At 49.0% G+C, this 23030-nt stretch overlaps 2 protein-coding genes across 2 annotated transcripts; both read left to right on the top strand.

Moving 5' to 3' along the window:
- Window positions 1-835: 835 nt before the first annotated feature.
- On the top strand, window positions 836-11529 carry FLCN (folliculin). The gene is made up of 12 exons (XM_086622181.1): window positions 836-920; window positions 1764-2039; window positions 2880-3026; window positions 3697-3918; window positions 4412-4572; window positions 5310-5401; window positions 6140-6330; window positions 7095-7208; window positions 7571-7694; window positions 8054-8185; window positions 9761-9866; window positions 10658-11529. Exons 2-12 carry the CDS (start codon window positions 1794-1796, stop codon window positions 10857-10859), a joined length of 1737 nt encoding a protein of 578 aa, XP_086478307.1. The 5' UTR covers window positions 836-920; window positions 1764-1793; the 3' UTR covers window positions 10860-11529.
- Window positions 11530-13823: 2294 nt separating this feature from the next.
- Window positions 13824-14639, top strand: PLD6 (phospholipase D family member 6). The gene is made up of 2 exons (XM_086622183.1): window positions 13824-14229; window positions 14351-14639. Exons 1-2 carry the CDS (start codon window positions 13824-13826, stop codon window positions 14590-14592), a joined length of 648 nt encoding a protein of 215 aa, XP_086478309.1. The 3' UTR covers window positions 14593-14639.
- The last annotated feature ends 8391 nt before the right edge of the window (window positions 14640-23030 follow it).

Genomic DNA, 23030 nt, shown 5'->3' with positions numbered 1-23030 from the left:
AACACTGTGTCTTCCTTGGGAAGTCCTGCTACAGGTCCTTGTCCGAGATGGGCTCCGGGATTAGATGGATTTTGGATCAAACATTTCTAGTCATACCTGATCTTTGTGTTACCGTAGTAATCTGTGTCTCTGACCGTCTGAGTACTGTTTTTTTGGGAGGTGTGATTATTAGTCCATGCCTGGATCTGGAGGCATGTATTGTAGTGGTGTCAGTGGTGGCTGCTCGTTCTTGGGATTTAAGTCCAAGTGAATGATCCATGCTGTGATCTTGTGGAAGACTTATTACTATCTTTCCATCATAGTTTTCTAGAGACAAATAATCCTCTAATAAAACCTGATACCCTAAGGAGAAAGTGGAGTAGTTTAATAGAGTCTGTACTGAAGAGCCTGGAGCACACGCTGTCCTGGGCAAGCACCTTGATACAACTGCTTTACAAGTGGAGCGGGAAAAGAGAATACTTCATGGGAGCCTTCAGCTGCCCTAATCTTGGAATAATTTACGGAATTAAACCACGTGCTAGGTACTGACAGCGCTTGTATTGAGTGTCTTTAACGGAGAAGCCGACAGACGGCGGGCACACGGAGCGAAGCAGCAGCCCCTGGCGAACCCCCTTCCCCTCCCGGTTCCCTCCGCGCGGCCCCGCCCGGGTCCCGCCCGCCCGCGGCGCCTGCGCACAGCCCGCGCCGCGGCCGCTCCCGGGGGCCGCCGGTCACGTGACGCGCCATGCCGCCCGCACCACGTCGCGGGGGGGAGCGGCGCCGGCTCCGGCTGCACCGGCTGCGGGGTCGCAGGCGGCGGCTCGTCCTCTCGCGGCTCCCCGGGGTCGGGCGTTGTTGTTCGCTCTCTGCGGGGCGCGGGATAGCGGGGGAAGGAAGGAGGCGTCTGCCGGACCTTTCCGTCCGCCCCCTGTCGGTCTGAGGTAATGGCTCTGCCCGGCCCCTGCGGACAGGGCGGCCGCGGGCCGAGTCACGGCCGAGCCCGCGGGAGGGGGGAGTATCCTCGGGAGAGCGGCGGGAGCGGCTGGCTCGGTACGGCGGTACGAACGGCCTCTTCCTCCCTCTCTCCCGCTCCCTTGTCCCTCTCCTTGCCGCTTCGTGGCGGCGCGGCGGGTGGGGAGCCGGGAAGCTGCCTGCCCCTCTCCCCCCCGCTGCCGGTGGGGATGGTACGGGCCGGCGGGTCAGTCGGTGTCAGGCGCCCGCTGACACGGGCCGCGCCGGGCCGGGGCGGGAGAGCTGCGGTGAGCGGGGCCGGGGCGGGGCTGTGGGTGTCCGGGCACACGGAACCGGGGCCGGGCCGCTCTCGGAGCGGAGAGGCCGGGGCCCGGAGGGGAGGGGTGGGCCGGCCCGGGTGCGGCTCGGCCTGAGGCGTTCGGGTCCGGGGTGCTGAGCGGGGCCGGTCCCGACCTGTTACGGCCCGAGGCCTCTGGGCACGGGGAGGCCGCGCCGGGCGCGGGAGGGCCCGGGGTGTCCGGTCTGTCAGATCCCAGCTCGTCCCTTGAAGACCGGAGGTATCCGGGCACGGGGCGTCCCGTCCCATCCCACTCCCGTGGGGCCTGAGGTGTCCCGGTTCGGTCAGGGACCGGGGCGCGGGGGGTTGCTCTGCTCCAGTCCCACCCCATCAGGGCACGAAGGGCCGGTCCGCCTTCGGGTCACCCCGCCGTGGAGCTGTGCGGGTCCCTGGGGCTGGGCTTAGGTCCAGCCGCTCCTGGAGGGTACGGAGCGGGACTTGGTGTCTGATGTTGTGCTCTCTCCGCTGGCTGCAGGAGGCCCAGCGGATGTGCTGAGCGCTCACTATGAACGCTATTGTTGCCCTCTGCCATTTTTGTGAGCTCCACGGTCCGCGCACCCTCTTTTGTACGGAAGTTCTGCATTCGCCGCTTCCCCAAGGCGCAAGCGGGGACATCTCTGGGCAGAATGAGCAGGCAGAAGAGGAGGAAGGTGGCATTCAGATGAGCAGTCGGATCCGCTCGCACAGCCCAGCAGAAGGTGCCAGCGCCGACTCCAGCAGCCCAGGGCCAAAGAAGTCAGATATGTGCGAGGTGAGTGCGAAGATCTCCATGTGGACATCAGTGGCCCTTGGATTAACTAAAGGAAGGGCTCTTGGATTCTCTAATGCAAATTAAACTGTTTAAGAGAGAGAAAAAAAAAGTGAACTGCACTTGTTTTGTATGCGACTGCTAGTACCAGAAGATGTACCTAACCATTCCATGATTCTAAGATCTCCAGGTCCTCATAAATTGTAATGATCTGTCACAAGAGGATGAAGGAACTGTGGTCGAGTATGTAGACCTTGATAAGATGGTGTCTTGAGGTCTCTTTAAGTCTTGTGATTCTTTTGTGGCTGAGAAATTCTTTCCTTATCCTTTCAGAGCATTTACATTATTGGATTAGGTCTGGTCATTTATAAGTAGTGATTTTAAGAGAAGTCTTAATTAGGAAGCAGAAAAAAAAACGTAAAGGCAATTAATAGAGAAAATGTATGTTCTCAGTCGTTCTCATGCTTGCCTACTATTAGTATTTGTTCTGAGGTATTTGTTATTTACTTTCCTTTAGATTATGGCCAGTTTTTGTAGGCCAGTTGGTTTCACAGCTGCTGTTAACTGGATTTTAGGACTTGTAGAGTCAGCACCAAGTTCACAATCAAATTGAATAGTGGAAAATGAACATAAGAGCAGAGGAAGTATATCTCAGAGAGTTTTATGTGAGGAGCTGGTTCAAATCCTGACCCTGACTCATATGTCTTGTCTTCTGAGTATTTGTGTTCTTGTCTAAAAGTGCAAGTAACATTTCCTGCGTTTTGAAGGGAATGTGCAGAGGCCTTTGGAAACCTTAGATAACAGCACGCTCATTTATGGCTGGATTTGCTTTTCTATCTTCAGGGTTGCCGCTCTCTTGCAGGAGGACATCCTGGATATGTCAGCCACGACAAAGAAACTTCCATCAAGTACGTCAGTCACCAGCACCCAAACCACCCCCAGCTGTTCAGCATCGTGCGCCAGGCCTGTGTTCGCAGCCTGAGCTGTGAGGTAACTGCCTTGGAGTGGAGGGAGAAAACCTGTTTGTGGCCTTATGTCTTGTTCCAAATTCAAGATGGTGCTTTGCTGCTCTGCGCAGCCTGAAACAAGGAGAGAATGGAGGTGGAAAGACAGACTCACAAATCTGTTCATTCCAGGGCTGGTGGTAATTTTTAAGGCTGATCTGTGATAACTGTGAGGGTTCCTTCCTCTCACCTTGTGAGACCAAAAATTTCCCTTTCTTGTTTTTGCTTTTATGTGTTTATTGTTTTTCTTTGTAAGGTAAACTGTTTTTGTAAAAACATTGGAATCTGTTGTTTAGCGCCGAGAAATATTTGATGTTTGTAGACCTTTAACATCCAGCGTCTCACAGAAGTGAAGGGAGAACCTTGCAGATTAATGAGCGTTTTTGTGTCAGGATCAGCAAAATCCCTTGTGGATTCTTAACAGTATCGTGGATGAATAGGGCTGAGTTCTTAAAATACAGGTTAAGTTGAAGGTTTTGTGGTGTTTGTAGGATACCTCTGGAGGTCTGTTTGACCACGTGTTTTGGATAGTAGCCTAAAAAAGGTGTGTTTCCTTTACCAAGTGTGTTAAAAAGCAGGAAGCCTTGTTCAGTTTATTACCTTTTCAGCTGGGTGCTGTGCTTAATTACGTTGGTGTTTGTGTCCTTCTCCTTCAGGTCTGCCCAGGCCGTGAAGGCCCTATTTTTTTTGGCGATGAACAGCATGGTTTTGTGTTCAGCCACACCTTCTTTATCAAAGACAGCCTGGCTCGAGGTTTCCAGCGCTGGTACAGCATCATCACTATCATGATGGACCGGATTTACCTCATCAACTCCTGGCCTTTCTTGTTGGGAAAAATCAGAGGCATCATTGATGAGCTTCAGGGCAAAGCACTTAAGGTGGGTCAGCGCACAGAGTCCATTTGACTCAACATTAGTAAAGCATTATGATAGCTGATTTACAGCTGAGTCAAAAAGCTGATCCAGCTCGTTGCAGCCAGGGTGGTCATTCAGGTTGACACAAGGGACAAGAGGACAGTGCATGTTTAGGGGTGTAGGAGAGGAGGAATGGGATCCATCTGTCATCTTAAGCCAGTCATAACACTTCACGCAGACCTAACTGCTAGACAATGGCTCTGTTAAAAATTTGAGTAACTAAAGTTATGAAGGACAATGGTTTTGGAGCACAAGTGTTACTTAATGATAATTTTAGTCAATCTAAGAATAAGATGTCCCTTCCCTCTCTCTTCCCATAATTTACAATATATTTTGGACGATTGTGTGTGACGCACCCTTTCCACTTTGTGGTTTTTGTTGGGGTTTTTTGGCTTAGCTTTGTGTAAGCATTTTATCTTTTTTCACTCTCTTTTACTGCCTTTCCTCTGCGGCGTAGGTGTTTGAAGCAGAGCAGTATGGGTGCCCTCAGCGTGCCCAGCGGATGAACACAGCCTTCACTCCCTTCCTGCACCAGCGGAACGGCAATGCAGCTCGCTCCTTAACGTCACTGACCAACGATGAAAACCTCTGGGCATGTTTGCATACTTCCTTTGCTTGGTAATGCCACTTGCGTTTCTAGCTTCCACAACTTCTTGATGAAGAGAACATTGCCATGTTCTGAAAGACTGGAAATGTGATTTGAGTGTTTGGGTATTTTTTTCTAGAGGCAATAAGCTGGACTTTTTAAGTAGTTCCCGAATTGGGAGGAGCTAAGTACAGAAAGACAGCAGCCTGCTGATGTCTTAGGACAAACAAAAATTCTTATTGCTGTGAATTAAACGTACTAGTGTGGCTGCTAATGGAAACCATGTCTGTCTAGATAGAAAGGCTTTGCAGTATTAAAGTGAGTATGGAAGAAAGCAAGGAAAGGTGCTCCTACCCGCAGCTTGTTGTACCTCGGAATGACACCTGAAGTACAGGGGTTGTTCACCTGGAGGTGCCCGTGTATTGTGATAGGCAGCACAGGAGGTGCAGCCATTTGGCACAGTAGTAATGTTTGTGGGAGTCCAGTTGCTCCAGTGCCTGACTTGCTCATCCAGCTTCCCTGGAAGGATGCCACAGAGAGTCACTGGCATGTGACTTGGGTGGGGGATAAGTAATCGCAAAATGGTGGGCCTTTCGGTGGCTTTGAGATGCATGGATAGTTACCACACCAAGATGTGTTGAAAGGAAGCACACGTTGGTTAGTGGTTGGATTTTTTGGTTGAGCTCATCACATCAAGTTTCTTACTGGGTTTTTGCACCTCGGAAGCAGGTTTAATGAACACTACTTCTGTTCCTTCCAACGTCTCCAGGCTTTTGAAAGCTTGTGGTAGCCGACTTACAGAAAAGCTTCTGGAAGGAGCACCAACAGAAGACACCCTTGTTCAGATGGAAAAACTTGCAGGTGAGAGAGCAGTTTCCAGAGCCGGAAGACCCTCCGAGAAGGCTTTGGATGGTAAAACACCAAGTCTGTTCATCAGCAGAGCATCATATGCACAGCCAGCTCTCATCAGCTTTACCTTACTGCTGGTCTCTGCAGAGCTGACGTGCTCTCCCGTATGGAGATGACTGACAGGAATGTGAAATCCAGGCCCTTGGCCTCGTAGATGCTCTGCACACACGTGGTGTTTGTTACTTCAGTAGGAGTGTTGCATCATCATGATAATTGTCCTCTCTGGCTGGATTGGCCCTCCCAGTGAACCTCTACAGCCAGAAGAATTTGCAGTTCCTTTTCTACTTCTTGTTCCTTTTTCTACAAAATTTCTAAAATTAAAGGATCATAATTTTTTCTTGTATTGAACTATTTTATTAATCCATTTAGACTAGAATCCGCAAAACCTGCCTCAAAGCTTTGGCCACGACCCTTAAAAAAAGAATAGAGAATATATAGCTGGTCAAAAGATATGCCTTTGTGTTCTGTAGAAGATGAAAATTCCTTCTTGCCCCTTCAGTGGTTATCTTATATCTGAATTAATAAACTTCATTAACGTTTCAGGTGTGTTTGTGACGCCAGTACTTTTCAGTTACTGTGTTCTGAACTCAACCAAAATCAGTTTGCTGCAACATGTGTAGGCACTTCGGAGGCAGTTCCCATTCCTAGAGAGGAGCAATTTTTCTGACCGCTCTGCTTTTTTTTTGGTAGATCTGAAGGAAGAGTCAGAAGGCTGGGATGGTTCTGAGGAAGACGAGAAACCTTCTTCCCAGCCAGATGTTGTGGAAGGGCAGGAGCTATCTAAGTGCTCACCTGAAACATCTCTGGTGCCAGACTGCAGCAGCTGGAATATAGCTCACAGACGGTTGTCTGTCTTTCGCTCCCTCAGGCACATGAGACAGGTAAGAGGGGAGCACAGTTCCTGCGATGCTGAATTTACAAGCTAATGACCTCTTTTCTCCTGATAATGTTTTTTGAAAAGATACATTTATTTCCTGCAGTCTGCACTTATTTCCAGGTTCTGTGTTCAACGCAGTGCCTGCACACTAATAACACAGAGTTAACCGCGTCTCTGAGGACACTGTTCCTCTGAGATCACGTGGGCCTCTAGTCATGTGGGATGAGATCATATGATTTCTCCCAAATTCTGCACTTTTCTTCTTCCCAAGAGCAGTGACAATATAATACAGAGGTTGTGCAGCATCTTCAAATAATATTTACTTAAAACCAAAGTGTTTCAGAGGGAAAAAATCATTTACAAACAAAACAATCTAGCTTTTCTCCAGTGCTTCCAGTTACCTGGCTGAGGGGAAAGAAATGAAACTGTTATTCTCTTAATGTGCATGATATTGAAGTGGGTCATTGATGAGGCATGTCAGTAAAGTGGTACTTTGCTGCTATTTGTTCTTGAAACCATAGATAGGGCGAACATCGCTTTGATTCACAGGCTGGTGCCCTTCACACCTGTCAAAGAAACACTTGATCTCAGTGCTGTGGTTTAGAGCTACTACTCTGTGCACAGACCTGCTAAATTTTCATGTTCTAATTGTTTTCTTATGTGGCAGTCATGTTTTTGACAAGGCAAACTGGCTGTTTCACTGATTTTCATAACCAATGCAGGATGTTTTTTGTTTGTTTTTTGTTTGTTGTGTTTTTTTTTTCCCAGGTCCTTGGGGCATCAGCATTCCGCATGCTGGCTTGGCATGTTCTGATGGGGAACCAGGTTATCTGGAAAGCTCGAGACATGGATCTTGTCCAGTCTGCTTTTGATGTGCTACGGGTAGAAACCTTTTCCTTTATTTCCTGACTGCATATTTTTGCATGTATTTCTGTACTAGTCCAGCGTATCTCTGACATGTAATCTTGTGGAGAATGTGTGTTAATTGTTGTGGTGTGGGGCAGGGAGACAAACGACCAAACCCCAAAACAAACCTAAAAAAAACCCCAATCTTTGGATGTCTTCGTTGTCCTCAGCAACTGCATAGTTTTTCAAGCTGAGCTGGATATTCCTGATCCTCCAAATCAGGAGCATCTGCCTTAGCAGTGCTCCAAGTCTTGACTGGCCCTGGAAGTCTGGAAGAAAGTTGTACTTCACTGGTTTAGCTCCAGTGTTTCTCTTGACATGTTTCCTTCCATCTTTAGACTATGCTGCCTGTTGGTTGTGTGCGAATCATCCCCTACAGTGACCAGTATGAAGAAGCATATCGGTGTAACTTCCTAGGGCTTAGCCCACATGTCCAAATCCCATCCCACATATTATCATCTGGTAAGAACCTGTTGCAGAACCCCCTCTTTTTCCTGTCACCTTATGTTAAAGGACACATGATGATTTTGCTTTTTTTTAAAAAAATTAAATATTGGCAGATAGTCTTAACAATGCTGCATGAACTAAAACCTGTAGCACTTAATTCTGCTTTTTCCCCTGTACCCTTGCCCGATGAGTCATTGGAAAGTGTGACACCTGCTTTAAACGCTGATCACACCATAGCTGACAGTCCTGGTTCCTATGGAGGAAGGGTTAATGCTGGGTCAAATGTAAGCTGACAGAGCTGTGCTTTCTCAGTGCTGCATTTTAGGATCTGGACTAGTACAGTTCATGTTCTTTTTGGGCTCTTGTTGCTCTAGAGTTCGCGGTCCTCGTGGAAGTTCGCGCTGCTACCCGGTCCAGTCTCTACCCAACTCTGTTTGATGACGAGCAGTCCCTCAACAAGTACGAGTTTGTTGTCACCAGCGGTAGCCCTGTTGCAGCAGATCGAGGTGGGTGATTTGAAAGCAGAAAGAACCCGTATCACTGAGGTTAAAAGGGTGCCTTGATCTTTTAACTGGTTTTTATGCTGTTCACGTGTTGGCCCTTCAGGAAGTCTGAGCAGGAGCCAGGTCAGCGTACAACAGGGGTACTGCTGCTTGAGGTGAGGTTTACCACGACCTGTTTAATTACAAAGGATTTGCTGTATCAGATCAGTATTTTGCTTATTAATTTTCAGAAACGAATTCTGTAATGTGTGTAGTAGCAATTGTAGGGAAATTATTCTGTAACCCATAATGAATGTTTTCTATCCTGGAATACTTGGGGTTTATTTTGAGTAAGTCAAGCTTATAAGGACCATAATGTTACTCATCTCCTGTGTTCCACTTGGTAAGAGAGTATGACTGATACAGAAATCCCCAGGCCTTTTTTTTTTTTTTTTTTGCTTACTTTGTTTGAGGACTTGGAACACTTGCACCTAGATGTGATTTGAGTCAGGTCCATCAGTCTCGTGTTTTCTGGGAAGTCTTAATTTAGATGAATTGGCCCCATTGACTGTCTCAAAAGACTTGAGATTTGGCTAATCCTTCCGGCTCTGTCCTCTGAAGATACAGGAGCAATGCAAAGCAGAGACTTACTCCCTCTGTAGTGTTGTTCTTGTGCTCCAGCAGCCATTGTAGGAATTACAGTAGTCTACTTTGCATCCAGTGGCATGTCCAGAATCTTCTCTGGACAAAAATAGTCACTGAAAGGTCTTTTCTTCACCACAGCATCAAACTTACTAAGCCATGGACTGCTGGGAAAATAGTCTTCTAGGGAATTCTGAAAAAGTGGTCTAGGAAAGAAATGCCTTGGGTTGGTTGTCTGTTTATTTTTATACTATATCATGGAACTGCCCTTAACAAGAGGAACATTAAATCAAGAGTAAGTGGAGACTTTAAAATTGAGGGGTTATATTTTTATGTATGTATGTTGTACAAAGTGTGAAAATTTTTCACAATTTTGTATTTTTTAGTGAGCTTTCAATATGAGACTAGAAACAACAAAATCTAAACAACTTCCATTTAAAAGTGAGTCTGAAGAAAACAAGAGGCCCCTGATTCTGTGTGCATATCCCAGGATCCTTCACAAAATCCCATATTGCTTCTTGAATCAGACGTTTTACTAGTGGGATGATTTTTAGCTCCTCTTCCATGGAAATGAAATCAAGGCAGGCCACTGGGGGGTATATTTTTCCACCTTGTAGAATAGGTAGGTTTCTTCCTGACTCAAGAAGATTATTATCTTTGAACTAAACATGCCAAATTCTATGCTGAAATTGACTATGCTGTGTAACTTTCTGTATACTGAGGAAGCTGTGTTAGTGTACCAAAGTTCTGGTGAAAAATGAGTGCAGACCAGTGCTCTTGAACAGAATAAGAGGTGGAACAAACGTATATTCCTCTCTATAATTCCAGCAGGTATTCATGCCCAGGTCACAGAACAAATGGACTAGTCCTTGCTAACAATTACTAGAAAAGGTGTGAGTAACCTATAGTTTGCACGACCTCTTTCTCACCCTTTTTCCCCTCTTTATGATCCTGTAGTTGGCCCTACAATCTTGAACAAGATCGAAGCTGCTCTGACCAACCAGAACCTTTCTGTAGATGTTGTGGATCAGTGCCTTGTTTGCCTGAAGGAGGAGTGGATGAAGTAAGTACGACTACATTGCTTTCGGAGAAGCAGCTTTGGCACTAATCCTGGAATGGTTACAGCAGAGTACAGGACAAACTCATAGTCAAGTAACTTCTCCTGAGGTATTGAGAGTGGTTGGCTTTACTGTTGGGAGCTAAGAATATCGGAATTCTTCGACTCTAGTCCCAACTCTTTTTGGCTTTCAGCAGTTGTTAACCTTTACGCTTCAGTTCACGCATCTGTAGATCACCTGCATGACAATACTTGTCTGCCTTAGTTACTTTGTGAGGATTAAGTATGCAGATACGTGAGTGCCTGTCAATGCACGCTGCATCCCAGTGCAGAGAACACGCCAAACAGATGTCACGATTGCGCCTTCAGGTGCTACATTTCAAAGACACAAGCAGTTATAAAGGAAGACCAGACAGTCATGTGAAATAATTCATGGAACATTACGATTTTGTGAATTTACCCAAAGGCCAGATGGACACTAGATGTGTCTCCCAGGGAGATTCCCAGTTGTCACAATTAATCATTTTACTTTCGCTAGAATGAAAAAACAGACTGGAATTAATGCATATGACTACTGAGAATGAGTAATCCCCCTGACTAATCTCCCCTTTTCTTGTACCCTTCTTCCCCCTACCTTCTTCGTTCCAAGTATGAGACTTGTTTCCATGGGATATTGCTGGAAGCTTTTATTAATGTTTAGTTGCAGTAGGTACTGAGAGAAGCTACAGTTACTGCTCATTCCCTGTTTGATGCGTGAAAGTCCCTTGTGATGGTGACTGGAGTTTCTTGTTTCGCAGTAAAGTGAAGGTCCTCTTTAAATTCACTAAAGTGGACAGCAGACCCAAGGAGGATACCCAAAAACTGCTGAGCATTCTGGGAGCTGCAGAGGAGGACAACGTCAAGCTTCTCAAGTTCTGGATGACTGGCCTGAGCAAGACGTATAAGTCCCACCTGATGTCAACAGTTCGCAGCCCGACGTCCTCAGAGTCCCGGAACTAAAGGGTGCCCAAACCTCACTTGCTGCCTTCAGATCATCGCAGGGAACCCCAAGTTACCGCTGCTGAGCCTGCAGCACGTGCGTTAGGCGGATAGTGAAACTCCATCACTATTCTTTTTGGTCCTCAAACTAACTTGAAGAGTGACTTGAGTCTTTTCTAATTGCTGTGAGACTGGACTAATAAGTGCTAATAAATAGTGCTGCTGTCTGTCCTGAAACTCAACTCAAAATCTAGACCTCCACACTCGAGACTAAAATACAGCAACGCTCAAAGTATCAGCATGAAATAATTAAATTAAAATCCCATACCGTCCTCATTAAGCGTTAACGGTGTGGCAGTAGACCTCAGTTTTAGATTTCATTGGCAAGACTCAGATACCTGTGACAACGTCAAGAACTGGGAGTGGATGTCGCTAATCTCTCCGAATCCCACGTAAATCTCCTAAATGCCTGAGAGAACAGGAACCAAAAATAAGTGACGCGTCACAGGGTATGGATCATGTGTAAATTATTTCAAACCACTTTATGCTCGGATTTAAGAAGAGACTTATTTTCTGCTGTAGCATAAGTCAGGATATCCTATTGGAGTCCTGTCATTCCACTTTATTTATTTATATCTTTACTTGAGACAGTTTCAGCATTTGCTTTGGAAATCTTGTCTGGGAGGGAGAGTTGTAACATAAGAAGTCTCAAAACACAGCCTGCTTGGCCTCTCTAGAGGGCAAAATACTCGCCTTGTTTTGCCTGTGGTTGCAAAACTTCCAGGTACCGAAGATAACCTCGCCAGGATAAGGTAGCTGGTGTTCCGTCTTCAGAACTCGTTTCCTAGCTTCCTAATTAAGTTAAACAGAAAGATCCAACCTGTAGGTGCTCCCTTCTTATATAATTCTATAGTAGCTATTTTTGCTTAATAGTTCATGGAAACATTGGTGCATTTTTTAATTACATAAACAGGTATTCCTTATGTGTATCGTAAGGAAATACTGTTTCTGTTGTGAAGTCTTTTTTGTCTTTTTTTTCCCTGGATCATTGTTGGGAAAACTTGACGTTACCGTAAACGTTTTTTTAACAAGCTAGAGGCAGGTTTTACCCAGGTGACCTTCTACACTCACTCAAATAAAACTCAAGGTCAGAGGAGATGTTCCAACTTGCCACAAGTTCTGTTCTTCTGTATAAAAATGCAGGTTGATTTTCGTCTGGAACATCTGTAAAATGGCGACAGGCATTAAATCTCATTAAGAGCTATTTTTGTAAAATGGACAAAGCCTAGTTTTGTGGTGATTTTCAGTGTGTGTGTGTGTGTTGGGTGGGGGAAGCGGCAGTTGATCCACAAGGTAATTCCTGAATCTTGGCCTTGATCTAATTTACAGAATTGAACAGAGCTTTTACTCTTAACACCGAATGTATTAGTGTCTTGTGCATATGGAGCAAGAGCTGCTTGGATATATTAATTGAAAATGCTTGACTGGACGTAAGCAACTGTAGGATGTTCAAACAGCAAACAGATTCTTGGAAATGGGTGTTACTCTGTTACTTCAAAATCTAACCACTTATTTAGTTTCAGGGCTCGCAAAAAGGCTTGCATTTCCCGATTGTTAATAAGGAAAAAGGAGACAAAAGTTCTTGAGCTCTATCCACAGGAAAAGCAGCTGTATATGCACCTTGCTTCCTATGTGCTGGGCACTAGTCATGAGCGAAAAACAAAGCCCACTGGTAGTGGGATAAAAACAACAGAAGTAATTAGAAAAGTGTGGGTTAGTGAGCCAGAATTTCTGGTATTAGGTCAGTGCTTACTCTTGTGGCCACCTTTATGTGATCTAGTTCTCTATTTTTCTACTTGAAAGCTATTCTGGTCCAATTCAGAGCTGTGTAACACAACAGGTAAGACACTGATTGGCATTTAGACCTTTTCCATTGCTGAGCTGTTTTTATCTTTTAAAGAATAGCTCTCCCAAGCAAGCCAGCATTAAAACCTAGCCTCTGTCTAACCTGCAGTGGGTGCGTAAAGCCCATGTTTCTGAAGAGAGGTGTGGATTCTTCCAAATCAGCAAAAGGGTGGTCACCAGGTCAAGCTTGAGCCTTCCTCCTCTTCTTCCTTGCGCTTGTGTACAATGAGTCGCACACAGTGTCCATGTCCTGATTTTAACAGAGCTGTGTCACGGACAACGGGACTCTGGATAAGGATCATTTTTGAACCAGGGCAAGGAAACCACTGAACACGTATAAAGCACCCACAGGAAAGAAGGGGGAAGAGCTGCCGAAGTCCGTGAACCCGGGGCTCCTGCTTAGAGTGAAAACAGATGTGCTTGCCTGCCAGAACAGCTCTGTACGTGGGATTACGGAATAACTGTCCGGGCAGGCTCCCACCGCTGGCGGTCAGGCCGCGGGTGCTCGCTGTGCCGCCAGCGATGGCTGGAATGCGTGCGCTGCTCATAGCGCAACTTAATTAACCAAAAAGCACGTCTGCAGATGTCTTTCACCACCTTCCTTCCCTCTAAACAATACGCCTTAAAGACAAATGGAGTAAAGCAGGATATTTCTTTATTTCTGCGTGGCTGAGCAGTGCGTGCCGCAGCTGCGAGCTGCCATGCAGAGCGTCAGCGCTGGCCCTGGGGCGCTGGATCCCGCAGCCAGGCAGGATCGGGGTGAGGATCTGCTGAGGATCTGCAGCGGGGCCGCCCGGTGCTTGAGGAAGGGTCAGTCGGCTGCAGGCAGGGAGGGGAGCTTGGCTTTCAGACGAGGCTCACCTCTTCATGGCAGCCCTCGAGCCGCCTCTCCACCCCCCGCAAGCAGCCCGAGCCCCCGCGGGCCGAGAGAGCGGCCGGCTCGGCGCTCAGAGAGGCGGCTGGACGCCCTGAGGCGCGGAGCCCCCCGAGGCGCGGAGCTCCCTGAGGCGATTTCCCGCCACAGCCATGCTCGCCTGCTCGCAGCGACTGCGCATGCGCGGGGGCGGCGGCGGCGCTGCCATGTGGGCGGTGGGAGCGCAGCTGCGGGCGGGCCTGGCTCTGGCGGCGGCGGCGCTGGCCGTGGCGCTGGCGGCGTGGAGGCGGCGGCGGCCCGTACGCGAGGTGCTCTTCTTCCCCTCCCAGCCCAGCTGCACGGAGGCGCTCCTGGCCGAGGCGGCGGGGCGCGGCGCGGCGGCCCGGCCCTGCCCCTGCCCGCTGCCGCGCGGCGACTGCGCCTTCAGCCGCCTCCTGCGGCGCCTCCTCTCCGCCCGCCGCTCCCTCGACATCTGCATGTTCGCCTTCTCCAGCCCGCAGCTGGCCCACGCCGTCCAGCTCCTCCACCGCCGCGGCGTCCGTGTCCGCGTCGTCGTCGACGCGCAGTACATGGGGCTCCGGGGCTCGCAGATCGGCGTCCTCCGGCAGGCGGGTGAGGCGGCCTCGGGCCGGTGCGGGGGGGGGCGGTCCGTGCGGGGCAGGGCACAGCCCGGAGTGGCTGCGGCCCGGCTGGCACCTGTGGTCACCGCTGAAGAGGGGTTGTGTCGTTGTAGGGATCCAGGTGCGCCATGACCAGGAGAACGGCTCCATGCACCACAAGTTCGCTGTGGTGGACCGGAGGATGCTCGTCACGGGCTCCCTCAACTGGACCACCCAAGCTATCCAGAACAACCGGGAGAACGTGCTGGTCGTGGAAGACGCCGAGTATGTGAAACCTTTTCTGGATGAGTTTGAAAGGATTTGGGAAGAGTACGATCCCATCAAGTACAGATTTTTTTCCAAAGACGGTAAATGATTGATTGAGCTGCCTCACTGGGCTGGCGGAGTACTTAACAGATAGCATTCATGGACTTGATGGCTATAGACATCACTGTGTTATCCATCTGAGTGTAATTTAGGTAAGCTCCTCTGGGGAAGCAAAGTGCTCTCTGCCCTAAAGTGCCACAGGTCCCTTGCGCTGGGTCGTTCCTGTGTTTGAGGAACTGTTTGATGAGTTGTTTTGTGGGGGTAGTTGTGATAGGACCGTATTCGCAGAAGTTAAGTTGCCATGCCCATACCGATGAGGTATGTTCGGACGGTGCTGGGTAGGTATTTCAGCAGTGAAATGGACATTTTTCTGCAGAACAGAATTGTAGCCCAATGGCTCCTCTACATCAGTAACTCTAAAGGAAGAGTTAAGAGGGCTGCAGCAAAACTAGAGTTTGTATAGAGAGATGAAGCACGTCAGTTACATTTCTTGGTGGCATTGTTGAAAGTTTGTAAACAGAAACTTGTGCGAAATAACAAAGGCAGAAATTAGGAGTACATTTTTATTGTGTACACGTTTCCTTTGATTTAGGATTAGAGGAGCTCCAGCATAAAATTGTGAGAACAGGCACCAATGCCAGCTCATTTTCCAGCAAGTGCAGGGAAGTCTGGAAAGAAAGGGGAGAAACTGTTATTCGGGAGCAATTGGTCTTGTGTGTAAAGCAAATATGGCCGGAGTTCAGTCAACAGAGTGGAGTGGTGGAAGGAAACCCCAGTTCGTTCAGGTGGTGGGACACCATGTCCTGGTCTGGTTCAGTGACTTGAACCGCCTGTCTTGGCAGCAGCGGGCTGGGGGACAGCGAGTGAACAGCAGGAGGGAGGCAAGATCTCTGTCCCTACAGTTCAAGGTGGAACAAAGATGGGTGTAAACTTAGGGATTTCAAAACTTAAGTAGTGTCTGTATAAGAATTTGTACGTAATATAAAATCCCTCAAAATATAAAGCGCCTCAAAATCTCTCAAAGGTCTTAATATTTTCTTACCAGTTTTGCTTGATACAGTAGTGCTGTGTGTTGCACCATTAAATAAACCATTTTCACAGAAAAGCTGAACATCATTTTCTGGTTTTTGCACTGCAGGTAGCCCTCATGGGTGGGTTGTTCCAAAGATCCAAATCATTAAAAATTCCTGTAGATCCTTAGGTGTTATTTAGGATACATGGAGTAACAACAGATTGCAGATTTGTGCTATTCTGTTTGAGAAAGTTGGCACAAGTCTGGGGGAAAAAGCATTAACTGTTACCTGGGGTGTAGCAACTATGGGAGAAGCTGAGAAAGGTCATTCTCTAGTAAATCTGTTCAGCAGCATTAGGTTTACACTACTTTTAAACATGTTATTTCTATTAAAATGCTCCCTGTTGCATTTTGGGGGTCGGTCTCTTCTCCCACGTTAGGAATGACAGGACGAGAGGGAATGGTCTCAAGTTGCGCCAGGGGAAATTTAGGTTGGATATCAAGAAGAACTTCTTTACAGAGAGGGTTGTGAAGTATTGGAACAGGCTGCCCAGGGAGGTGATGGAGTCCCCATCCCTGGAGGTGTTTAAAAACCGTGTGGATTTGGTGTTGAGCAACATGGTTTAGGGACCCTGACAGTGCAGGGCTCTGGTTGGACTCGAGGATCTTGAAGGTCTCTTCCAACCACAGAATGGTTTGGGTTGGAAGGGACCTCAAAGATCATCCAGTTCCAACCCCCCTGCCATGGGCAGGGAAACCCTCCACTACACCAGGTTGCTGAAAGCCTCATCCAACCTGGCCTTGAACACTTCCAGGGATGGGGCAGCCACAACTTCTCTGGGCATCCTGTGCCGGTGCCTCACCACCCTGAGTGAAAAATTTCTTCCTTAGATCTAATCTAAATCTCCCCTTTCAGTTTAAATCCATTGCCCCTTGTCCTATCACTACACGCCCTTGTCCAAAGCCCCTCTCCAGCTTTCCTAGGCCCCCTTTAAGTGAAGTTTACAATTTTCTTTGTGAAGTGTGACTATAAAGGCCAACAGCTCACTCTTTTTCAGGCTCTTGCCTGTGCTCTGTCCTTTCTGTAATAGTTTCCTCATTGAAAGAAACAGCTCACTACACAGCATGCAAAGGGTGGTGCAAAAATAGTTTATTACGATATAGTTAATGTAAAGTTAGGTAATTATATTTACAAAATAAAAATGATCAGCTACATCCATGGGAACCTAGCATGTCACACAAAATTTTGTAAGGAATAAATACGGTGAGAAAAAGTGACGTTTCTATTACAGTGAGCAGTTGATCAGGAACAGTGGCTCTTGAAAAAGCACTGAAATAAACTGGAGTGGGAGGGAGGAGGGAAGGAGCGAGGAACTCACACGTACTGAGAAACAGGAGCCTCCAACACCCATTCCCCTTTGCGGAGGGGAAACATCACCTGTGAGACATCATTTCCCGCACCCACCTGTGTGGAAAACGCCCCTTGAAAGAGGCTGTTCTGCCCTACGGATGGACGGGGCTCGAGGATGACGGTGCTTCCTCCTCTCCTGACCGCCCCGCTGTGATCGTCCCTGGCTTTGAGCTGCAGGGATTCCCAGTAGCCGTGGGGCTGCAGCATCCCGCCGCTGCCTGGGTACCACCGTCCCTGCTCCACTGACGCTTTGCCCTCCCTCTGGTCACATCACCGGTTGAAGACGGAGGGCTGGCTGCCGCCTCACATCGTCATGGAAACTGGGAAATGACTCTTGCATCCTTGTTACTCACAATTCTTTTGAGTCGTTTCCAGAGTACAAGTGGTAGAGTGCGGCGCGTGCGTGGTTTTAATCCGGAACGAGTCCCCTTGGGTCACGGGTCAGCTGTCAGTTCGAGCTGTGCTCAGAGGGAACTACGGCGAGCCGCCTGTTCTCGTTCGGACGGTGGAGGAGGACTGACCATTAGTACCTGAACAGCCAGTGCCACTTCACATACCACCCACAGACTTGCAGAGCTTCCTTCTCTCTCCCCAAAACTTCATCCCTTCAAATAAATGAGTCTTGAAAATCTCAAGTCATCCGGAACTCCAGGTCCCAGGAGGGTGGATGCGGGTCCAAGACTGCGCATTTGTATCTGCCTTCTGCTTACCGCAGTCTTTAGTATTTTACAACATACTTCGCCATCTCTAGTTTAGAACAGAGTGAGTGTTCTCGTCAGGCAGGTTGTGAAGAACACAACTAATTGCACTCATTATTTACGAGTTAATGGCCAGCTGGTTGAGTTCAGTTGGTACCAACTCATCCTGCTTATCAGGTTTCTGCTAGTAAATCCCACACCCTCACTTTCTTGGAGCAGGCTCGAACCGCTGGGGCGACACCTGCGTAGTTTCCAACCCGGTGCTCCCTGCTCCGGCGGCGGTACGTTCACGTCCTCTTGTAAGAACTGGTTTGTACTACAGGATCACCCAAGTTCAACTCAGCAGTAACTACGTTGTACTGAAAGCCATCTTTGAACAGTTGCGTACTGTAAGTCAGAGTGTGCTTCCGTGCTGTTGTAGGATGTGTGTCTGTACAGCGGGGTCCGTCACGCCCTTGTGAAGTCCGAGAGCATCCTGGACAAGCGGGTTGCAGCGTCACACCGGTGCCTCCCAGAGCCATGACCTCGCTGCGCTCTGTGTAGTGACAGGTAACCGTTTGCCCATACACGGGGTTAACGCCGCTGGCAAATACAAGAATACGGAGTTCTCCGAATGGAAAAAAAAAAAATCCAAACCAAGTTCATAGCGCAGTAAGGTTACAGTTCCCAAACAGGCTGTACACGATCTTTGGACAGGTATCTTCAAAACTAAAGGTACAGATCAGCAGAAAAGGATTGCAAAGAGATTTATAACAGTCATCAAAACCAAACAAAACAGTTTCTCAGGGCAGACGGGGTGGGTTGGACACGTTACACTTGGTGCTCCTCTCCCAGTCCCCACGTGGGACGTCTGTGTTAGAATAAGATTTAAAAAATCAAACCCACAACTTAGTCACAAAAGAGAACCCTCCACTAATTTCTGAGTAATAAATATTTACACTGCGTGCTTTGAATACTATACAGGTTTTAAATTACTGTTTTAAAAGAGAAGAATAACAAAGCTTTTTTTTTTTTCCTAAAAAAAATGGAAAATATTACAGAGGAAAGGCAAGCTACGCCGAGCGTGCATGTGCTTGAGTGTTCACAACAAACCAAGTACTGTATCCGAGCCATGGAAAAATGCAAAGGGGTAGTGGAAGTGCAATCGAGTATAGAGCTGGTACAGAGGTGACACGTTTTACAGTGCTGGGGGGCAGCACTATTCATTACAAGGGGGAAAAAAATGACTTTTCTGGTTCGCAAGTCAGCACACAATTCTAGTTTTGAAGCAAACAGTTTGCTTCTTTTTTAATATGTGGGCAAAGAAAAGGTCACGTTTAAAGAAGGATTCAGTCTGTTTCAAGGGAGACTGTACATGGCAGGAAAAAAAATATTACTTGGAGCCAATTCGAAGGCGTCTGTGTCTGCACTTCATTGCACGTGCCTTTTCCGAGCCCCCACCTGTCAGTACCACCAGTTGTGCAGAATGGTACAGAACGCAGCACCTTGCACGTCACGTCTTACACCGTGTATGTACAGTGCCCCGGAGGTATCAGGGCACTGCCAGGCCTCACCCCGTGGTGCTCAGTGGGCACCAGGACCACACCGAAAGGACTCACACCATGCTGAGCCACCGCGCTGGGCAGCGGGATGGTGCAGATGGACTTTGAAAGTCTCTAGTGCCTGCGGGGAGGTCGCCCTCTCTCTTCCCTGTGCTTTCCCTCCACACACTTCCTAATTTAAATAGCCACTGATTTATCCTGAAAGATGGATGAAGCCTGGACGAGGAAAAAGGAACAGGATAATTAAGGACCATCACCTTCCAGCTGGAGACATGCTTAGCTAGGTGCCAGACTTGCAAGTGCAGAGCCTGAAGCCTGGCATACAGCCTGCAGCAGCGGTTCATAACAGTGGTTCACAGCATCTTCCCTCCTCCTCCTCCTCTTTATCACTCCCCCAAACTCACAGCTATCACCGTAAGACATCACAGACAGTGGTCCCACCGGTGAAGTGCTGCCCCAGAGGGTGAGGTTGGTCCTGGCGATGCCAAGAGGCCACTGCTCAGCCCTTGATGCACCTTCGGTTCAGCAGCACCAGGTTCTGTTTTCATTTTCAAAGGAGCCTGACTCCCCCGCGGACGACAGCTGCTCCTACAAGCCACAGCATACGAGACCACCACCACCGCTACGTTCACAAAAGACCCCTTTGCTTAGCGATAAATATTTTAAACCCACAAAGTCCAGCAATAAGATTAACTGAATTGGCTTATTAAGCATTGCTAAAACCGTGACAACGGTGGCTGGTCCCACCTGTGCTCCCTGCAGCTGTCCTCCTGCCACCAAACACATTTTACTTCAGCGATACCTGTAGTTAGTGTCAGGTTTGTTGGGTTTTTTTTCCAACAAACCTGCCTGTTTTGCTTTTACCTGCTATTGGAAGGTCCAGAGAAGTTGGCCAATATGTATGAAATAAAAATTCCCTGATACAGCAAAGCTCTGAGCAGCCGATCCCCGGGCTCTGATCCTGTTAGCGAACCTCGAGTCAAATCCTTTTACAGGTGTTTCAGGGAGCCCACAGAAGGGGGTGTGGGATGCGAGGACTGACATTTTCTGTACACTATGGTAAAAACAAACTAGAGGAAAGACAGGAGAAGAAAATCCGGCTTTGTTCCTGCCAGTGCAGGATCCCCTGGCAGTGCCTCACCGGAGAGATCCAAAACACCGTGTGTGTTGCCTCGGGCAAAGAAATGACACAAGTGACCCAGAACTGATATACAATCCCTCCCTTAGCACAGGGGACGTATAGAGGGAAGGATAAAGAGCTGTACAAGTGCTCCTGGGTGACTCTTTCCCCCGCTAAACATCAGTACGTTTTTATACGTGTATAAAGAAGAACACTCCCCCCAGCTTCTCTCCATGGGGCAATTCAGGGCCAAGCACGAGCAGCGAGTGCATCTCTGGACCCTCCCTGTCTGCAGCACCCACCAGCTCTGCACAGCTCCCTGTGCCACCACCTTCCTACCACACCTTCTGCCTTCCCGCACCGTCCACCACCGCAGCGCTGCCGCCTCGGCCAACACACCGCAGTGCCTTTCTGCACATCCACACCTTTTTTTTTTTTTTTTTTTAAAAATCGTATTAATGTATTTACACACGCTCAGGCAAAAGCTGGGGATGATCCCCACCTGGTCTCTCCGCGTGTGCTCTCCACTCACCCAGCTGTTCTCTACATTACGAAATAAGGCTCGACGCAGAAGCGCTGGCAAAGAAATCAGGTGCTCTTACTCGCTGGGCTCAATACCTACTCCCAGGCAGGACACTAAGCTGCAAGAGAGGATTTCCTGGTATGAGCAAGCGTACAGCAGAAAACATCCCTCCATGGGGAGCCTCAAGATGCTCAGTGACACGATCCTTATCAGAAAGGGTCCGTGTTGTGTCCTCCGTACCACCAACGTGCCCATGCAAATAGCACGGTACATAACTTCTAGTCATCATGCTTAAAATAAGTGCTGCTGAGCACATGAAGTATACAAAGAAAAAGCAGGATTTGCTACGGGCTGCAAGAAAGGTCAGGGTCCACCTGGCGAGGAGACCAGTGCACGTTCTGCTCCGTTGGCTAAAAAGGACAAAGTCCCACCCTATGTCTTGAGAAAAGAGGAGGAGGGGGGGCATCCTCCTGGAGCCAGCGATGTCTTGTAAGGGAAGAGCAATGACAACGACAAGGCCAACGCGCCACCCTAATGCTGCATCCCAAGGTTTCTGCCAGGAGATCGCAGGGCACAAAGCTGCTGGAGAGCAGAGCTCACCACGCACGGACCTGGAGCAGCCAGGGATGAAGCGTAAAGGTTATCCCTGCTGAGGTGGCACAGACAGCGCTGGATGGGAACAAGCCAGGCACCCGGGCCGGGTGACCATCTCCTGACACATGCAGAAAGGTGCATACAACATACAAAACGCAGTGGGTAGAGCCGCCTTCCCACCCAAGTAATCACCCACATTTAGATGAACCTGGGCCACAACACTGACATCTCTGCTGCCCCTGTGATCTACTCCGCTTGGCAGGCGGTGGTGTCCCTGCTTTAACTCAAAGACTGCCTTTAACTGCTCACAGATGCCACTGAAGTGTTCCATTCCCAGGTGCTGTGAGACTCTCTTCTTCCAGAAGTGGACTTCTAAGCACAACATGTACGCGCTTCACCTGGGGAAGGCTGAATTTGGGTAGGGCTACAACCAGGGACACTGCATCTGGATCTCCTCAGCTGGAAGGGACGCTGGACCCTATGCCATGGCTACAAAAAGCTACTGCTAAGCATACCAACATCCATGGGTTTATCAACAGCAGGCTATTCTTCAGCTGGCCATTAGCTAGCTCGGCATGGTGAGAGCAGCTCTTTCCACATCCCCAGGACAGCGGTAAGGTGACCATCTCCACTTTGAGGCTCCCCAGTTCGGACTCCCATCATGCAGGCGAGAAGGTGGTAGTGAGCAGCTTTGGGTGCACAGGCCATGTTCCTCCATGGTGGGATGGGAGGCGGACTGAGGTGACAGCTGACTGATGGGTGAAAGCAAACACAAGGTAAGAAGCAGCAACGAGACTCCTGGAAGAAGCTGATGGCTGATCGGAGAAGTGGTTCAGGTGGGTCACGGCTGGGAAGGCTACCGGGTCCTCCAACACGTAGACTGCGGACAGCACTGTGGTGAACTGGGATTAGGGTGAATGGTTGCACATCAAAACATCGTAGAGGGCACGTGCCTGCTGATGAGGGAAAAGCCTTTGTATCCGAGGGGTTGAACATCTTTCCTACCCTGCTTCTGTCTCCAGGACCTCCACGTACACCCAGGCACAGACCACAGAGCATCGCAGCGGGAGGGCATCCCCATAGGCATTCTGCCTGCTGCATGGCGCCGGCATCTGGGCTGGGGACAAGCAGATTCCTACGGGCAGGACCGGAGCGCTGCCACGTGCTGCCGCGAGTGGCCCAGGAGGCATCAAGCCAAGCGCTTGGCCATGGCAAGGCCACGCGAGCTGGACCAGAGCCTGAGTCACATTGCGGGTAGACGACACCACCTCCTGCTGAGGGTCCGGTGGCTTTTCCAAGTGGGAGGACGAGGGCGAGCTCTCCAGCATCCGCCGTGGTCCAGCCTGGCAGGACTGGAGATGGCTGTCACCAGCCCTGCTCTGCTCCAGAACTGCAGCGAGAGTTTGCTCCGAGGGCCGCGCTTGTACCGCCTGCCTAACGGACCCAAAATCAGCCACGAAAGCACACGGAGCCGCCTGCTTCGACCGTCGGTTAAGCGCCTGAAAGACAAGAGGAAGCTTTGCTCCACGCGAAGGCCGGGGCATTCTTTAACAGCCCAGCCCGATGCGCTGCGGGTCGCTCGGCAGCT

This window comes from Tauraco erythrolophus, chromosome 17, assembly GCF_009769465.1.
Source record: "Tauraco erythrolophus isolate bTauEry1 chromosome 17, bTauEry1.pri, whole genome shotgun sequence".
Taxonomy (NCBI): Eukaryota; Metazoa; Chordata; class Aves; order Musophagiformes; family Musophagidae; genus Tauraco; species Tauraco erythrolophus.
Note: the sequence above shows the minus strand (reverse complement) of the source record. Positions and strands in the feature narration are given on the sequence as shown.